Raw genomic sequence first — 21,140 nt, 5'->3', positions numbered from 1 at the left:
AAAATATGTTCGAATGTTGAATGTTCGAAAGTAGAGGGATGTAAAAAAACCATCTAAAAGCCTACTTTAAAATATTTATATATCAATGGATATAATAAAGTTAATGAGGCGTATTTGTAATCAGGTGTTTTCTTTATAAATTTGTCAAGAGATAGTTGAATGCGACCCTTTTATGTATTTGAGGAGAGAGGAGCGACTGTATGGAAGCGCACAGTTTTTGCATTATCAAAAAAAACCTAAATTTTAAGAAATGTACGAAATAGCGAATCGTGCGAAAGTACAATGTTTGAAAGTTGAGGGCCGTCTGTATCTGCTATAAGGGAAGAGCAGTACCAATGCTGCGTTGAAATTAGTTTACCATTGATAGAAAAAGCACATTCAATTAAGATTGTCTGATATTATTAAAATTCTTAACTATCTTATCCTGTGGAGCCCTAGGGCTGAATTTAACCTTTTTGATAACCTCTATTATACTAATCGTGATAATCTTTTTACTACTCGAATCGGTTTTATAAAATATTACGTGCGTAATATTAAAAAAAAAAATCTGTGTTTAATGATAATGTGTTGAAACACGTTGTTGCATTTATAAAACTTTTATAATAAACAGGTTTAATTGCTGATTAGTAATAATATCATGAAATCGGTTGTTTATAAAATAAAACATTGTATGAGGCCTTACAAATTAAAAAAAATTTCAATCTGTTCTTACTTATCAATTTTAAATTACCTACATAAAAAAAGCCAGTAATAAATATTTGAAATTAATTATCTGTATCACACAACTAATTTTATCCTTTATAAGCGTATTTTTTTATAATGTAATATTTTCTAAATATTCAAAGCCCAGTACTATAATAAAATGAATAATTTTTTCTATTTAATTTAGTAATTATTATTGTAAAATGGTGAAATTGTGATGTAAATATGTAAATTAAAAGATAATTTCACAAGGTGGCATGTTTGGCAATTCTGTTAATAATAATAATTATAATAATGTAACCAACCAAGGAGGTTTGATTTTTATTGCTGCGAATGTAACAGTGTAAGAGATTTAAACCAATTATTATTTAGATATATATATACATATATATATATATTATTTGAATGTGTCATATCTGTTAATTAGTTATGCTATAATAGCATATTATTATTATTTAGTTTACATTGATATAAAATATTGTAATATTAGACATTTTGTAACAATCAATAAACTGATGAGAATCAAACAAAAATGCTATTATTACACATGTAAAATAAACCTGTCTCTTTATAAATGTGTCCTCAAAGGCCTAATTATACCAGCAGACTCGCAGACCCAACCAGATTCCAGTGACGAAAGGTGGAGGTAGGCTGTTTATAGACATCTATTTTTCTAGCTTGCAAAGTTATTGGCCTAGCGAGGAACTTTTGGATAATAATCTCAGAAATAATAATTTTACTATCAAATAAATAAAAAAATATTATTTCTTTCAGTTAAGGGGGTACATGCTCGGCGTAGGTCAAAATTGAGTTTTTATTGTATTTTCAAACCATGATCCTGGACACTCCTTAAAAGTTGTAGATAATCTATTTATATAATTTTGAAGCCTTATTATCCTTTATATTTATTTTAAACATTTGATGACTGCATAAAGTATTTTTGTTACATTAAATAGTATTCTTTTAAACCTCTCGCTCTAATGTTTTAGAATATAGTCATATTTCGGTACATGAATGTGCAGTGGTGTTAAGATTTTTTACATGTATTAATTTTTAAACGCATTTATAAAACCATTAGTATAATAATTTATGACGAGATAATTTTAGTAAAATATTTAAGATGAAAAAATATATTGATAATCTCTGTGATCCCAAATTTGACAAGAATTAGGCATTTTATTATTCAAAAAATCGGCAAGATTAACACATTTGAAGATAATTCTAAAGATACTCATTATAAGCTATATCTTTGACCATTCAAGTTTGATAAATATCCTACGAAAAATGCCTAATTCTTGTCAAATTTGGGATCACAGAGATTATCAATATAATTTTTTATCGTAAATAGTTTACTAAAATTATCTCGTCATAAATTATACTAACGGTTTTATAAATGCGTTAAAAAATTAATAAATGTAAAAAATCTTAACACCACTGCACATTCATGTACCGAAATATGACTATATTCTAAAACATTAGAGTGAGAGGTTTAAAAGAATACTATTAATTTCATGTAACAAAAATACTTTATGCAGTCATCAAATGTTTAAAATAAATATAAAGGATAATAAGGCTTCAAAATTATATAAATAGATTATCTACAACGTTTAAGGAGTGTCCAGGATCATGGTTTGAAAATACAATAAAAACTCAATTTTGACCTACGCCGAGCACGTGGGCCGTTAAGCTCGTTTTTATTTATTTATAAGCCGACCTTTTTTCTATTTTATTTTCTGTGCAGGTACTCTGAGATTTTCATTTTGTTACTGACACCTACATTTTGGGTATCTTAAGAAAATAAAACAGAACCGGCGTTTGGCGGCCAAATAAGTGAGCTTGTGCACAATGAGTACAAACTATCTGTTAGAAATATAACAAAAAGTCTGCTAAATTCCGAGAAAACAGGCAGTATCTACTATTTACCAGTGGTGAAGGGTGGAGGTAGGTTGTTAAGATCCGACATAAATAGTGCACACTAAACTATGTCAGTCAAACGTATTTGTCTTTATTGAACTAAGACTACAATATTGTGTAGGTAGTGTTTGCAAGTTCTGGTATATAATAGTCAAAAAATATTCTTTAACCATAAAATATTTAAAATTGTGCCATCAAACCATACATCATCATGAAAGATAATAAGTGAAAGACATTGTGAAAATATTGTTAAAATATGTTTATTTATTTCATAGAAATAAACAAAAAATATGGCAAGTTAATACATACATCCAAAGAGGGTACAATAATTAATTCTCTTATAAAGTATCAATATTTAACAAGAATTCAAATAGGTCTTAGTTGTATGCAAACTGAAAAGTTTTATTTTATTTGAATAATTATAGATAGTGCTGTCATCCTAATTTACTGACCTAGGAGTTCCCCTAAAATTAAATTAATACATAGAATTGTCAAGTTTATATTATGATTAAACAGAAAATTTTAAAACGTACATAAAAAGTTCTTTTTATCTTGTAATTATTTAGATCTTTTTTTTGTTAAAAGAAGGTTAATACATAATTATTATTACTAGATATTTTTTTGAAATGCTAGTTTCTAGACACTTGGAGTTTGGAGAAAATCTAGCTTTTTTTCTGCCATCACACTGGTAGTCATAAATAATTTTAATGTAAAAGGAGAAAAAAGATTTAATCAAATGAGTTTTTCATTTATTAAGACATAAAAGATTAAGCACACCATGAAGAAGAGGCGAAAATGTTTACTTCTTAATCAATGTATCGGTAGGCTGTTAAATTCTAATTACCAACTAATCCTAGATGACCAATCACTCAATTTCGATATCCATATAGTATTGTATCTTGGAGTGAAAGTGGTAGAATTGAGTCGAATTCTTCTGGCAGTGTAGGTGACTCATTTATATGTTGGTATCGTTACTTTGAAATGATCAGTAGCGTCCCTAGATAAAATGCCGCCCCATGGCAGTGCCAAAATGCCGCCACATTTTTTATACAGTACTTTTTATCATCCTTTCATGACTCCAATATCTAAGAAATGTGTTGTATGTATACATTACTAACAAGATATAATATACCACTAAATCTAATTTAAATGTCATCTCTGATTCAATAGACTATATTGTGAATCTACAGTTTCAGATAGGTACATTTAAAAATACACTTGACAACTTCCAAAACTCACGAGTGACTGGTAAAATATATTTGGATAAATTTTAAATTAGGTATGCACGTGTCATTGTTGTTCAGCAAGAATGTGACATCAAAAGACAACGGAAGAAAACTAGACATCGCGAACCCGACAAAAAAAAATCCTGTTAAAACTTTTATAGTACCTCATTAATAGGTACAGTTTGTTTTCAACCAGTGAGCTGATTTTTTTAATGGAAAGATATTTCCGTTGTTACTAAGTTTAGGTACCGATTTCTATATTATATGCCTAATGATTCTCCTCGATTTGTCACCCTTTGGGTAACTGCCGCCCCCAAGCAACGCTCAATCTGCCTACCCCCGCGGGACGTCAATGGAAATGATACTAATACCGTTGCAAAGTGATTTCATTGTGACCGCAATACCAGAAAAATCTGTCCTTCCTCTACCTTTTAAAATATTGACATACATTGTATAGGTATATTATATATTTTTTTTATTTTTACCCTCTCCTTCATGTGTCTAAATAATCTGAAGTCACTGATCCCGTAACGTGATGTTACGTTAGACAATTTTATGATCTTTTTTGAAGAGTCTTTAAATCATAAATTAATATTAACGGACCCCCCAGAATGACAGCGCTATATCTAGATAGGTACTTATTATAATATTAAAATAATCATGGCACGATACCACGAATGAGTAATTTTATAGTAAACAATAACTTAGTAATAAATGTGATAGCCAAAGTCAAAGATCAGCGTTGCAAATGAACCGATTGCCCTCTGAGTGTTTACCAGAGTACTTGTAAAGACACTTTCCGTAGGCCCCTGAAAGAAAACAAACAGTTCCATATAATAATATTAATTCTATGAATCATTTTTATCAGTTAATTCTTTCCTTATTGACTTGACACTTTTTACGAACGATATCTACATAAGAAGTCCCAGAGAGTGAATCTTGATGATCTGTGACGAGAAAACGTTATGATTTTACTCATGAAACTAATTAAAATTAAAGGAAGCTGGTGGGATTAATCCATATATAAGTAAGTACCTTTCAATCAGGCTGGCGATTGCGATATTTCGACTGTTAGGTGAGTGACATTTTTTTTTATTGCAGGACACAAACGTAATTTGAATAGAGAAATATATAACAACTAGAAAAAATCTTTTTGAAAAAAATATGACACCCAACAGAACCTCTCGAACCTGCGCCCCCTGCGATTTGCGCCCATGTGCTCTGACCATTAAGCTACATGTTTGATATCTAATTGCGATGAAGTTAACTAATGCTTTAAAATACTTTCTAAAGTGATTTCTACATTGCGTTACTTATTGGCAATCGGTTTTTTGTGTTTTTAATCAAAATTAAATCTCAATTATTACTACCTTGCGTGCGACCCTAATACTATAAGGTTCTAAGTGTCCTTGACAAAACAAACCCTAATATTCTAAGCTGACTCATTTTTGCGATTGTTTTGCCAAAAAAACAGAAACAAATACTTAGCATCTTGTAGTTCTCCACACGCGACCTGTTCAATAAAAGAAATTTAAATTCTTAAATCTTGTGAATTATTCATTGAATAAAGAAAATAGTTTATATAATAAATTATCGATCTGTAAAAGTAGGTATTAGTTTGCGTTAGTATTTTACAGTGATGGCAACTCAAAATTGTTTTTATAAAGTTTGAATATCGTGGCAGTAGGTATACCTACATTGCAATAATTGTAATTGAGTATTTTATTTCGAATAAAAATACCAATTAAAAACTATAAATTCAATTTACTATGCTTAGTACTTATTAATAATTTACGTATCCGAGAATGGAGAGTAAATCAAAAAGTTTTACTTCATCGTGTTTGTTTGCCGCATAACCACCATTTTTTTTATTATTTCTATGGGAAGCTTGCAAACTTCAATTTTTCCTATTTTCATATAAGTTGAGTTATACAAACAAATATTAATAAGTATAATCCCAATGATTAATTTTATTGAATTAGTCTCCTACCTATGTACATGTACCTAAATTTGTGGGGTTACTGCCAAAAGTTAGTATGTCAATAATTTAGGTATTTAGAGTTAACAACGGATTATGTGTCAATATACAAATATGTATGCTAGAAAACAATTCAAGGCCATTGGATATATATAGTACTTGTACATAAATCACAAATAAATTAGTATAATGCCTGATTTTAGAGGGAATTTCAAACTTCAAATTTCAATTACTCCATAACACGATTTCGAGACTTACCAACTTTTGGCAGTAAATATTTTTACAAATAGGTAGCCAAGATCAATAGATAGGGTATTATTGAATAGTGCAGTGGTCGGCAAACTCATTAGTCAACAGAGCCAAATATCAACAGTACAACGATTTCGACTTCTTTTGAGAGCCAAATTTCTTAAACATAAATTATATAATATGTAGGTACCTACACTGTTTATTAACTTAATAAAACTTGATATCATACGTAGGTAATAATGATATTTTTTATCGTTAAAAATAAAATTGAAAGTGTGGTATCCATAAAATGAAATCACGACAATGACTGACAAACCCTCAATGTGAATAATGGCCTTGCATCTCCTTGGAAAGTTTGGGAAGTCAAGTTTGCATGTTGTTTTTAATGTTAAGCACGATTCCAGCTTGTCATCAATAAGACCACTTCTCAATTGACTCTTGATTTCCTCTCTTATAAATCTCTTTACTAACCACAAAACTTGCAATACTATTAACATTGTTAGAAGATTGTATTCAGTAATTAAATACGGAACTTGATTTTTCTTAACTCTTCTAAAGTTCCTCAACTACTTTCTTCCTTGGATCACCGACAGGATGTTTAATGCTAAATAACGTGCCAGGGCGTGTTTAGTTGTAAAGTGTCTCCTCTAAATTTGACTTCTTGTTATGCGCCAATTTTTCCCGACAATAGGCAGGCCATTTAAGTTTTGAATAAATGCGAAAGTCTCGGTCCATTCAACTTTAAATTCACGGTTTACGTCTTCCGTCTTTCTTTGCATCTTTTCTGTAGCCATGTCAAATAGGGCACAGGGAATTTATGGCAGAGCCGCGCTCAAAGGGCCAAAGAGCCGCGGTTTGCCGACCACTGGAATAGTGTATAATTTCCAAGACTTAAATTTTCACTACAGAATGCGACGTTGCAATGTTATGGTAAAATTTCACCTAAGCGAGATGTAAAATTACCCTTGTGTTGCGGCCTAGCCGTATGCATGAGTGGCAATGCAGTATACGACGGATAACTGTAGGTGGTAGGGCAGAGTGCTGTCGACAATGAAGTTGGTCTCCGAACCCTGAAGAACTGGCCTCGGCGACGAGCCTCGCATCTCTCCTCACCACTCACCTGTCGGTAGTCCAGGAACTTTAGTCCCGGCAGGTGGTAGAGGACATAGTACCTGGAAACATGAATGAATTATCGAACATATAAATAATACGCTAACCATCTAGATAGGTGTACATAATAATGTACATAAGTACAAAATAAATTAGTATAAAATATGAAATTCCGTCCGAACTGCGAAGGTTTATTAAATTTATATTATAAAAATAAACACTTTTTCTTCTGGACGCATGCTATCAATACAATACCGGTTCACCCGAAGAGTGATTATTCTTTTAAAGCATTTCTTTTTACTTCTTAGTGGGTTCATTTACTATATTCTATACTGGAAATTATTAATTTTCATGTTCCACCTAAGAATAACGTAGTATTTTTTTGAAATACGCCATTTCTATTGGCATTTCCCAGTGGCTAAGCTACAACATACGGCCGTAGCCATAAATTGACAAACGATAAATAAAATAGGGAGTAAAATCATAGTAGCGCGCGTGTTTGAACATGTACCGTTTAAAAAAAATCGGTTAGGTTAGCACATGCCCAACGTAGGTCAAAATGGAGATTTTATGGTATTTTCAAAGCATTAGCCTGAACATTCCTTAAACGTTGTAGATAATCTATTTATATAAATTTGAAGGCTTATTATCCTTTATATTTATTTTAAACATTTGAAGACTGCATAAAGTATTTTTATTACATAACATAGTATTCTTTTAAACCTCTCGATGTAATGTTTTAGAATATAGTCATATTTCAGTACATTTTTTAGATTTATTGATAATTTTTAAATGCATTTATAAAATCATTAGTAAAATTTATGTTGACATTATTATAGTGAAATATTTACGATAAAAAATTATATTTATAATCTCTGTGATCCCAAATTTGACAAGAATTAGGTATTTTATTATTCTTTTATGATTCCAATCCCTATAACAATCTATGTGCTTGTTTTAGTTGTCAAGTACCTGTGCTTCACAATACCATTAGTAACAATTATAGCGCAATAATTACAGTCATTTAGCGAGAATTAATGTAAGCGACGAAATTAAAAGGAAGATCGTAAGCGTTAACAGGTGCCATAATGGTTTTTATAGGCACTTTAAATCCATAAAATTATCAAGAAACACGAAAACCTACGGTTCGTAGCTACCTACGTAGACATTAACTTTACTGTTAGCGATTCCCGGAATCTACGTAGAATCTAAGGGCCGTTTCAGACGGGACACCGGTGTCGCGCCCTCATAAAAGAGTCTTTATATTATGTTTATTAATGCCCCAGAGCTAATGAGTCAACGCGTGTCCAGTACACTTTTCCGTCGGCCGCTACATTCTTAAGCCGCCGATACACTTGTTTTTATTGCCGAAGCCAGTTTTATGTTCTAATTTATTATGCGTTGACTCGTTAGGTCTAGGGCATTCGTAAACATAATACAAAGGCCTCCTATATTATATCGATCACGACACCGGTGTCCCGTCTGAAACGGGCCTTAATCTTTGACACAATCCGCGAGGATAGCCTAGCATCTTGTAACCGCGATATCACTATAATCATGAGCTTCTACAATGGCTTTGTTTGTTGTGTATTTAATAAAAGTCTACGCTAAAAATAACTGCAAAAGACGTAGCCATGGGAATCAAGTCACTCAAAGACTTTCGTTTAATTAGAGGTAATGATCTGTTCTGACTGGTCAGTTGGAAACATGAACGTATTGCGCAATAGCATTTTAACACGCGAGTCTATTTTTCAATCTCCATCATTCATGGCGTTTGACTATTATCGAAGAAACAGTCATAAACCATGAAGTCTTGTTTATAACGTCATGAGTCAGTCATAGTTAACGTGACCATTTATTTTTTCCCCAAACCGGGAGACCTAAAAAAAAGTACCTAGGTATCCATTTTTGGCGCCCCACACTTTCATACAATACAATTGACAGATAGTAATGTTTTTTCATGTCATATTAGGTTACTGTCACCACCTACCTGTAGGTAGGTGCCTTCGCACAATAAATTGATTAGTAATAAGCCGACATGTAAACCTGATCTCTAACTATACGGCTTAGTAAAACGCCTAAAAACGCTTCCTTGTCGAATCACATATAAATTGTTTATCTGTTCACAGGTTTTTACGCTACCCGTTCGGTATGTAAACGTATCGAACGGGGCATCGATTGCTACGAGCAGGGTAATGCAGTGTGAAAGAATGATGGATGTAAAATTGCCTTGTTCTGTACAATAAAAAAACCTGTGACGATGTTATTATAAAGTGTTAGATATAAATGTATTATGTAACTGTATATTAGTATAAAAGGGGAAGAATGATTGTTAAATATAAAGAGACGAATGCAGTAGCGAGAGATTATTATAAGAGTGTAACATATTTAATATATTTTGTAATAGTATGAAAGAAGAAGAATAACTGTTAACATAAAGAAGAAGAACGCGGTAGCGAGTGATTAGTATTAAAAGTGTATATAATTAATTAATATGTCATGTGGAACACACTAATCGAATAGTATTTCGATTCGTAAACTCATTAATAGCAAACTAATAATTATAGAATCAATTATCCGCGAGTGGCAACACTTGAAAATTATAACGCAGCAACACCTACCAACGCGTTGGTATGGGTGTGCCTCTGTGCGTGTATACGAAAATGTTACCGGCTAAAAAGTATCCGGCGCACAGATTAACTCAGAAAATAACGCCTTAAAGTCTCTAGAATTCAACTTTTTCGGAAATATTATTTCATTATTGTGTTCCTAATTAGGGTATTTATCGTCTGTAATATAAAGCATGAGGAAATTCGCATATTTAAGAAAGAGTAAATTCTTGATAGCAACAGACGGGAGCTTCGCCGATTTCTAATAAAATAAATTAAAATCACGACCTTTATGCAGCTGTGCGGTGTAAAGACAGCGGCTAAAAATAAGGCAATGCGGGGGAAATATCGCCGATCGATATACTCTTCGACATTGAATTGCGAATTACCTCTGTGAAGAAGTAGTATTTTGCTATCTTTCGGAAATAGTAAAATATTATTTCGTATTACTATATAAGACGTAGTTTTAAGATTAAACTGTTATTATTATAAATGTAACATTGTAAAAGGTAAAGGCAACAGACAGGTTTTACGTCGTAAAATCACAAATGTTTATGTGAAGGTCGATGGATAATGATTACAGGGCCTATTATTATGTCAATAGGTACCTAGTAAGTAGTTGTAAATGCATGTAATTTAAACGCTAATCAAATCGTGTGTTTACTCCTGGCATAAGACTAACACCGCGAGTTTATGCCGGAGATAGCTATTTAAATGCTCTAAATAAATTCATATAAAATCCATAGAATTAGATAGACGATATTTTATAACGTCAATATATCCATCCACGTGCACGGAATATATTATCTCTTGATACTTGGTCCTTCTGACAATCCAGTAAATTCTTATTAAATAAACAAGAGATATTACGCAGTACGAATTAACGGACATAGTAGAATCTTTGGTCACCCCTTCTCAAACTCTTTGGACCAATTAGAATAAGGGAGGCTGCTATAAAAGAGGGCGCATCCGAGAGATTTTTATCAGTCTACCGGATCCTCCCTCGGGAACAAGTCTCATCTCTACTAGCAGCCTCTCTTCAAACACTCTGGACCAGTTTCACCAGTTTTCGCCGCGCATCTCTTCGCTTCTTGAACGCCGAAGTACTCCCCGGGGAGAGTTTCACATCCCGTTTACCTACGGGTGGGAAACATCTCTCGCGTTCGCAGTCATCGGTCGTCACGTATTCCTGTCTGCCGCCTTCACCTACATTTGGCCTGTAAAATTATTTACTAGACGCTACATACAAGGAAATAAAACCAAGTCATTACCGACTTTTTCAAAAGGAAACATCGTTATTATTAATAACCCCTCCACCGACTGAGCTAGGAAAATACATCAACGAAGTGCGCAGTGGCGTATCGTTGAGGGGGTGTTGTTAATTTGGCGCCAAACGTTTACGGGCTCAGAAAAAGCTTCTTTTTCTCGAATCCACGACCTGACGACAGACACGAGGAATATATATATATATATTTCATATATATATTATATATATGAGAACTAGATCGCAGACAAAGGACCCACACACATCTAGCGAAGAGATGGCGGACCCTCCACTGGTGGAGCCGATCCAGAGGAATGAGGAGATGGAAGAAGGTATGCAAATACCTGAGCGCAGTATACCAGCATCCGAAAACATGGATCCATGTACCAGACAAGGACAGATTCCACACGTGACGATGCTGAACACCACAGGAGGCGGTCGGCTGGTAATCTTCCAATACCAGGCGCACGCACCGTGCACGTGCCAGGAGCATGGTCACGGACGCCCTGAGCCAAGAGAGAGCGGTGAGGAGACGAGACTGGACGAGGACTATGAAGAGGCCACCTGCCTGCATTGGCGAGGAGTCACCATCAGGAGGTGCTGAGGATGAAAAGGGGACGATGCCGAGATCCTGCAGTACTGCCTCGGAGGACCTCGGCTGATGAAGAAGAGGGCTGATCCAGTGGGTGATGTGTTGGAACGATCTTCTGTCGTCCATAAATAAATAGTGTGTAACTCTCTTCAAGAACCACAACAGTTTTATGTATTAATCGTTATTAATTATAAATGCATCCACCGTAAAGCAAGGTTGATCCGCTTGTAATGCACCGGCGAACAGAAAAAGCGAGGAGGTAAATATAACGGTTACGCAAAACGAGACGTTACGTAAATTGCATAACGGCCAGTGGCGTAGATAAATTTATAGCGCGCGACAGCGGCTAATTAATAAATTATCTTGCCGGGCATATTAAGTGAAAGCGATCAACTTTGCTCAACGGTGTGATTAGAATTTAGAATAAATGGTTGTATAACAGATGATGAATGTGTGAAAAATGGTTCAGCGGCAGAGAACTCCGTAGATGCTGGAAAAACTGTAAGTACCTATTTAACCGACTCTGGTAAATAATTATTTAACCAAAAAAAAAATTAGCCTTTTAAAATAAGGAAGAATTTTAAATATTGTAAATAATAACATTCCTTAAGAAGGTTAAGATTTTTTAATATTTTTAAAGGTTTGATATTTAATTAAATCTTTTAGATATTGAAATAGATAAATAAATAGTATGTATTTAATAATAGGAAAAGAAGGCGATGCTGCCAACGTCCGCGATTAAATTAACTACTTCTTAAATATAAATAATGATAATAATAAAAAGGGCTCGTGGACATGCACGCCCCTGCAAATAAGAATGCAAAACATCAGTGTTGCCGTGTCTACATAAAATTCAGGAAGTCTACTGAATTTCCGTGTCGGAAGCTACCTACTGAGATTTTAAATTTTGACTTGGCAACGCTGCATAACATAACTGACCTGCTCGATGGTGAAGGTTATTCAAAACGTAAACAATGTAAATGCTAGCCGTCCGAAGATTATGCGGTCTGGAATAATAAGTTTTAAAATAATCGGGTAGTTTAATAACTTATAATATAAATTGACCGGATGGAGTGACCATATTGCGACGTATAAAAATATACTATCTCGTCACTTATCATGGTCAATTATAATAATAAATAAATAGTAATATAAAACTGTGTCAATTATATAGTTAAATATTAGTGTATATATAGATAAAATAAAAGAAGTGAATAATAGCGTAATAAAAGTGTGATATATTGAATTATAATAGTTACCAAGTGTGATTAATAGTGAGAAATATATTAATGTAGTAATAAAATAAAGTCAGTAAATAACACATTGCGGGTTAGAATCGTGTATTAAAATATTTTTTATAAGCTAAATAAACACAAAATAATCCGGGGAAAAGACTCAAACAGAATCTCTTGGGACGTGATGGCCGGGTGGGCGGACCACTTCCTGTACGAGAAGCCCACTTCTTGGACCACAAGACCGTAGGAAGGCAACATTTGACCTTCTGCCGATCGCTCTTAAACCCTGAGGGGGTTGACTCGGAAGGGTTGGGGTTATGCCCTCGCTTGAACTACCCCAGGAGAGGAAGACGAGTACTAGCGCGAAAAACACATAGTAAACATAATTATGATAGTGATGCAACAGCGCAAATGGAGACTTTACTCGAGAACCTGATACTCTGAGTGACAACCTGGACGGCTCGCGATGCCTGAAGATGTGGAATTGGTATGTGCAACGCCAAACCACGTTAACACGTCGTGAGTAATCCAGGGACAGCACATCTTGAATCATCGGGGAAAACGAGGAAGGGTGCTCCGGAAACATAACCGCAAGGAAGGAAGAAATAGCAAAAATGGAACAAAAGGATATACACTCTAAGAGTGATATCTAGTATTTGTGAAGAGGCGATGCCGTTGACTAGCTAGAGCCGAGCTCAGATCATCAGCATACGACCTACTCACCAACAGGGGAACGGATGTGGCCACACCTATCCCTATAGACATCCCTGGATAACAAACATGCGGCCCCGCGATGGTCGATCGAAAGTTATACCAGTGGAAAGTCAAGCTATAGAAGAGTAATCGTCAGAACAAAGAGGATCAGACGTCTTTGGGCGTACCACCTCACGAAACTGGCTAGCGAAGAAGTCGGCGATTCAAGCAACGCGACATTCTATCGACTAGCACAGTAAAATAAAAGGACGAAGGCGGAATAAATAAAAGAAGGAAGAAAAATCATAAACATGTGCTTAGTAGCTGGGGTAAAGATTTGTCAAAACGAAAATGTATATGGACCCAGATAGGACGACAAAACAATTGCCGTCTATCTGGAAGACATGAAACGAAAACCACCCATAAAATTAAGTTAATTACGTAGTTATAAATATTAAAAAAAATACCATAAATAGTAGTGTTATAGCGTAAACGTTTCTGAAATGTAGCATTATGTGTACGAAGCTAGCCGCTCGATACGGCGAATAACGCTTCCATATCAAACGCCCAGAAACGGATATAAGCAATCCGAGGCTGGAAAATTAAACTAAAAAAAACAAATATTATATGTGTATGATGGTTAAACAAGGAAGGTATAGGCGGCCGATGAGGTCAGGCTGTACATGTCAGCTTTCATCGGAGGGGGCGAATTGTCACCACCTACCTGTAGGTAGGTGCCTTCGCACAATAAATTGATTAGTAATAAGCCGACATGTAAACCTGATCTCTAACTATACGGCTTAGTAAAACGCCTAAAAACGCTTCCTTGTCGAATCACATATAAATTGTTTATCTGTTCACAGGTTTTTACGCTACCCGTTCGGTATGTAAACGTATCGAACGGGGCATCGATTGCTACGAGCAGGGTAATGCAGTGTGAAAGAATGATGGATGTAAAATTGCCTTGTTCTGTACAATAAAAAAACCTGTGACGATGTTATTATAAAGTGTTAGATATAAATGTATTATGTAACTGTATATTAGTATAAAAGGGGAAGAATGATTGTTAAATATAAAGAGACGAATGCAGTAGCGAGAGATTATTATAAGAGTGTAACATATTTAATATATTTTGTAATAGTATGAAAGAAGAAGAATAACTGTTAACATAAAGAAGAAGAACGCGGTAGCGAGTGATTAGTATTAAAAGTGTATATAATTAATTAATATGTCATGTGGAACACACTAATCGAATAGTATTTCGATTCGTAAACTCATTAATAGCAAACTAATAATTATAGAATCAATTATCCGCGAGTGGCAACACTTGAAAATTATAACGCAGCAACACCTACCAACGCGTTGGTATGGGTGTGCCTCTGTGCGTGTATACGAAAATGTTACCGGCTAAAAAGTATCCGGCGCACAGATTAACTCAGAAAATAACGCCTTAAAGTCTCTAGAATTCAACTTTTCGGAAATATTATTTCATTATTGTGTTCCTAATTAGGGTATTTATCGTCTGTAATATAAAGCATGAGGAAATTCGCATATTTAAGAAAGAGTAAATTCTTGATAGCAACAGACGGGAGCTTCGCCGATTTCTAATAAAATAAATTAAAATCACGACCTTTATGCAGCTGTGCGGTGTAAAGACAGCGGCTAAAAATAAGGCAATGCGGGGGAAATATCGCCGATCGATATACTCTTCGACATTGAATTGCGAATTACCTCTGTGAAGAAGTAGTATTTTGCTATCTTTCGGAAATAGTAAAATATTATTTCGTATTACTATATAAGACGTAGTTTTAAGATTAAACTGTTATTATTATAAATGTAACATTGTAAAAGGTAAAGGCAACAGACAGGTTTTACGTCGTAAAATCACAAATGTTTATGTGAAGGTCGATGGATAATGATTACAGGGCCTATTATTATGTCAATAGGTACCTAGTAAGTAGTTGTAAATGCATGTAATTTAAACGCTAATCAAATCGTGTGTTTACTCCTGGCATAAGACTAACACCGCGAGTTTATGCCGGAGATAGCTATTTAAATGCTCTAAATAAATTCATATAAAATCCATAGAATTAGATAGACGATATTTTATAACGTCAATATATCCATCCACGTGCACGGAATATATTATCTCTTGATACTTGGTCCTTCTGACAATCCAGTAAATTCTTATTAAATAAACAAGAGATATTACGCAGTACGAATTAACGGACATAGTAGAATCTTTGGTCACCCCTTCTCAAACTCTTTGGACCAATTAGAATAAGGGAGGCTGCTATAAAAGAGGGCGCATCCGAGAGATTTTTATCAGTCTACCGGATCCTCCCTCGGGAACAAGTCTCATCTCTACTAGCAGCCTCTCTTCAAACACTCTGGACCAGTTTCACCAGTTTTCGCCGCGCATCTCTTCGCTTCTTGAACGCCGAAGTACTCCCCGGGGAGAGTTTCACATCCCGTTTACCTACGGGTGGGAAACATCTCTCGCGTTCGCAGTCATCGGTCGTCACGTATTCCTGTCTGCCGCCTTCACCTACATTTGGCCTGTAAAATTATTTACTAGACGCTACATACAAGGAAATAAAACCAAGTCATTACCGACTTTTTCAAAAGGAAACATCGTTATTATTAATAACCCCTCCACCGACTGAGCTAGGAAAATACATCAACGAAGTGCGCAGTGGCGTATCGTTGAGGGGGTGTTGTTATTACCTATTTTATTTATTTATTTGAAGATTATCGGTAGGTATGTTTGAGTAGGCGCATACAACGCTTGAGTTCCAGAACAAATTTAGTACCTACATCTGGTTTTGATTTAAAAAACGAATGAAATTCTTGGCAGGATTTTTTCGAATTTACTTTTATAATTATTAACATTGCTTTATGGACATCTATCTACTTTCAACTGTGTTTTTTCACTCGTCTTCAACTTATTCATAAAAGAGAAGACCCTTTCTACTGGTGCATTAGTGCCGGGCAGACATAAAATATATTCAATAATTATACGAAACTTTTTGTGATCCAAATTATTGGCGCGAAAGTGTTTGAACAATTACTCTACCAACGACTTTCGGTTGAAACATTCCCAGTGTTCCATTCAGATACTTTTTGCGGTGTACTGTAATCAGAAAAAGTGAATACTCATCAAATATTTCTGTATCTCGGTCACAAGTTTCTTTCTTTTCGAAAACGGGACATTTTGGCGTCTCGAAGCTGTGTTCGGAGACACCGGGACGCGACGCCTGAAAACAGGACGTCTGGTCACATTAGTCATAGTGCATTCGTGTAGGTAGAAGATTGTGCATAGCCGATTGAAGGTTCAAATACATTATGATCACGTTATGTGCTCTCACAACAAGCTGCTGTTACGGGAAAAAGTGTGTAATATTGTTTTTCTTGGTATTTAAAATGTTATCAGACTGATGCTCCCATCCCGTAGCGGCGTAGCTCGGTTTGGACTTTTAAACGAACATGGTCTGTTAGCAAAATCTGCCGAAATCGCCAAAACAACATTGAGGTCACCTCACGCGTACCGCGCTACATCGATAACCACATGACTCAATGAACCTTTTTTAATCATTTTCTACATGCCTTCACATTTTTTCGACTCATGTCAAAATCTCGTGTTAAAATAAAGTGTAAAAATAAAGTAACAATTACGACATTACAAAACCCCAACGCCTATTGCGGTATTCAATATATCTAAGATGGTGGCTGAATCGCATCTTTGATTTTTTATGATAATCGTCTAACTCAGATACTCACACGATCGACACTCACCAGTTTTTTTTTGTAGCTAAAATACTCTAAATTTCCGTCACTGTTTCTATGGACCAAACGTTTCGAACCCCAGAGGTCAGAAAATATAATTGGACGTCTCGTATTTTTCGTAAAGTTTTTACTCTCTGCCATGTAAGTTGCCGATGTAGATAACAATATATTTTGTTTTCACTTTAATAAAATATAAAGCTTTTAGAAATTATCTACACATTTTATTTTTGGCATCCTGAATTATTATCATATCGTGGGCGTACAGGCAGAAGTTACTAACTCCAAATACACAGTTCTGAGATAATTAATGTTTTGTATTTATGGTGTTCTTAAAATGGTTGTAAAATCTTTATTTTTTTATATGTTAAATAATCTTAAATTGTGACTTCTGCCTATCAAGCAGCATTACTTTTTCTATATAATGTCATTAAAATCTCAAATTCGTCAAAACTGGAGTTAGTGACTTCTGCCTGTACGCCCACGATATTATGTTTTTTTTATATTGCGAGATGCATTTTTTCGATATCACACAAAGGTGGTTGGGTTTCTCGGGACGGGCCTGTGTGATATTGCACTCTCATACAGAGTTAAAAATGCAAATACATGTAAACAAAGATAACATTATCAACATATATAATTAATTACACATGGCATATTAGTTGTAAAACCTTTTAGTGAGTATTTTAAATTTTGATTTACCTATATCGTTGATAATCAGCATCGTCCTTATCTCTATCGGAAAGTTGGTCGGGGCATGCTGGATTACCCAGTAAACTCAAGTAAATAAGGTTGGGAAGCTGTTCTGCTATCCTGGTCAAAACCCCTTCTAAATTTGTGATCTGAAATAAAAACATAATCAGATAATAATTAGTATGGTAATCACTATTTTCAATCTCAGATGGAATACGACTGTTAAGGGGGGACGTGCTCAGCGTACGTCAAAATGGTGCTTTTATGTTATTTTCAAAGCATGATCCTGGACATTCCTTACACGTTATAGATAATCTATTTATATAATTTCGAAGCCTTATTATCCTTTATATTTATTTTAAACATTTAATGACTGCATAAAGTATTTTTATTACATAACATACTATTATTTTATACCTCTCGCTCTAATGTTTTAGAATATAGTCATATTTCAGTACGTCTATGTGAAGTGGTGTTAAGATTTTTTATATTTATTAATTTTTAAAAGCATTTATAAAACCATTAGTAAAATTTATGTCGACATTATTATAGTGAAATATTTACAATAAAAAATTATATTGATAATCTCTGTGATCCCAAATTTGACAAGAATTAGGCATTTTATTTTTCAAAAAATTGGCAAGATTTATACATTTAAAGATAATTTTAAAGATACTGATTATAAACTATCTCTTTGACCATTCAAATGTGATAAACATTCTACGGATAATGTTTGCTTTATAATAATTATTGATCTAATGGCATGTGGGCCGTTAACGTGTGTTTTACAAAGATGAGTCCGTACCCAGAATACAAGCACACATTGATGTAATGGCAACGTTGTTAAATAGGTAGTTGTTAATATTTTTTTTTATTTCATAATATTATATCCTTAAATCGTGGAACCATTCAATTGTGACACCTGCAATAATTAAGCCCTTCGTCAGCCAAAGAGAGTTATCGCGATAATGCGGTTTTGTTTAATAATAAATTTTCGGTAAACCAGTTCAAATGACGCAACATACTTCAATGAAGTAAATTTTATATTACAAGGATTTATTTTAATACCTCATTTATAGTATCAAATTGGTATGTAGGTACCATGAATCCGTAACAAGAAAGCGAGGAACAAAAAAAAAAAAAATTTTACCCCTTAGTGTCCCAACGTAACATAATAATAATAATATTATGTTAGGTTGTATAATAGCCATGTTTACCACCAAAATCAGTTTGTGATATGGGTATCATAAGAAAATAATTATGTAAGTAATTTGTTATTAATAATTGAAAGCCAGGGGTTCCCCATCTTTTTATGCCCCTCTAATCAAGGGATTTTCGCATAATATTCGCACTCCCTAAAAATGTAATATTGCATTTGAAGAAAATTAAGTCATTTTTTAAACCATTTTCAGTACTTGGGATGTATAAATTCAATCATATGTTTTTAAATCAGTGTTTAAAATAAAAATGTAAATGAAGTAAAAATAATTATTGTAAGTAGTAAAATCATATACAATTATGAACATAAATACTGTTGTTAAAACGATGGAACTCAATCCGCAGGTCTAGGGTTTACAATACAGGTATTTCAAAACCGGTATTCAATTATTTATCGATACCGAAATACCGGTTTCAAAAATCCAATATACCGGTATTTTCGGTATTATGAAAGCATACACATTAACGTTTTTCTAAAATGAATTTAGTGATATTTTTCATTACTTACTACTATACTGTATATTAAATTTAGCGTATAAGTTTTATTCTGCCAAAACGCAAATATAATATTAATTGACTTTTAAACCAACAAAAGTTAAATAAAATAAAACAAAATCCCTCAAATATACTTATAGAATTGTCGCAATGAATTATTTAAAATATTTCGAAAAAGAAAATATTCATTGCAAACATTTCCAATTAATATATCACGTACATTGGTAGTAAGTATGTACTTCCAACAAACGTTGAATTTGAGAAAGATTTTTCTGTACCCGGAGTTTTAGTATTTGTAAAAATTAGCAGTTCTAAAATATGATCATCAATACATATTTATAAAGGTCACATAAAATAGTGTTTTAAATAAATTATAATACATAATTATATTCATTGATAGAAACCTACTTCTTTTTTTTCTATAATATCTTTTGACGAATACCGGTATTCAATAAGAAATACCGAAATACCGGTATTCACATATTCATTCGGTATTCCCTACGCAGGTCTACATTTGTATTCAGGCGATTAATAGGTTGTTTATTGATTGATAAACTAAGAGTCGCAATAAAGTGGCGAATTGACATTCTCGTTGAATTTCTTATCATGCATACCAGCCCTCCGCATGAGCCTATTTTAGTGAGTAATGTTTTACCAAGTGCATAGCCAACACGCTAGTGTTTCCATAATATAATTTATAAAAACATCGCTTGTAAAATTATAACATTGGAATAAATATTCGATATCTGGCAACACTACGACACGCACACAGTCACACATATTTTCGAATAACCCAAGAAAGGGTCGCGGAGGAAGCGTGAAGGGGGCGAGGCAAGTGCGTGAAAAAGTTCGTCATGTTTTGAGGAACAAAGACTTGCAATAGCTCTATCTATATTTTTCTATAATCAAAGCATGCATACATATTTTTCTTTTTAGTCGCACCCCCTGGGTTGGGAACCCTTCGATTCTTAAACAAAGTAGATAATGAAACATGTTAAAATGAATCCTGTTTTCTTACCAAGTTGTTGTTGAGGGAGAGTGTAGCTAATCGTGGTAGGTGAGGTAAGGGTCGGACATCTACGAGCCGGTTGTTATCAAGAACCAGATCCCTGAGAGCCGGAAAACCACTCAGACCATCCACTGTCATTAGACTATTAAAACTGGAATAAAATATTTGAGAGGTATAGAAACATAAGCAGGAGTATCCACTTTCATGTTAGTAAGTCATTAATTAAAATGGCTTATATCTTTATTATATTATGAATAATTACTGAAAAAAATGTTGTATATATTCTAATAATAGGTATATGGGTAATATTTTTTAATATATTTTTTTAGATATTATGTATATGAGAGAAATACGAAATTTTTATTGACTT

The 21,140-nt window shown here is 33.9% G+C and overlaps 1 protein-coding gene across 4 annotated transcripts in view; it reads right to left on the bottom strand.

Annotated features, from left to right (window-relative positions):
* Positions 1-21,140, bottom strand: part of LOC147078891 (leucine-rich melanocyte differentiation-associated protein-like) — a 92,919-nt gene that overhangs the window by 5,152 nt on the left and 66,627 nt on the right. For 3 of the 4 annotated variants that reach the window (XM_085951295.1, XM_085951273.1, XM_085951280.1), the window contains 4 exons: positions 20,780-20,921; positions 18,058-18,197; positions 7,033-7,241; positions 2,856-4,651 (listed from right to left, as the gene is read on the bottom strand). In XM_085951295.1, coding sequence (XP_085807421.1) covers positions 4,572-4,651; positions 7,033-7,241; positions 18,058-18,197; positions 20,780-20,921 — 571 coding nt within the window. In that variant the 3' untranslated portion in view covers positions 2,856-4,571. Of the gene's footprint in view, positions 1-2,855; positions 4,652-7,032; positions 7,242-18,057; positions 18,198-20,779; positions 20,922-21,140 lie in introns of those variants that run through there. The other variant, XM_085951288.1, reaches the window with a different exon arrangement.

This window comes from Rhyacophila brunnea, unplaced genomic scaffold (assembly GCF_057557595.1).
Source record: "Rhyacophila brunnea isolate RB1 unplaced genomic scaffold, BYU_Rbru_1.0 scaffold_10, whole genome shotgun sequence".
Classification (NCBI taxonomy): domain Eukaryota; kingdom Metazoa; phylum Arthropoda; class Insecta; order Trichoptera; family Rhyacophilidae; genus Rhyacophila; species Rhyacophila brunnea.
The sequence above is the reverse complement of the archived record's forward strand: the minus strand, read 5'-3'. Positions and strand labels throughout refer to the sequence as shown.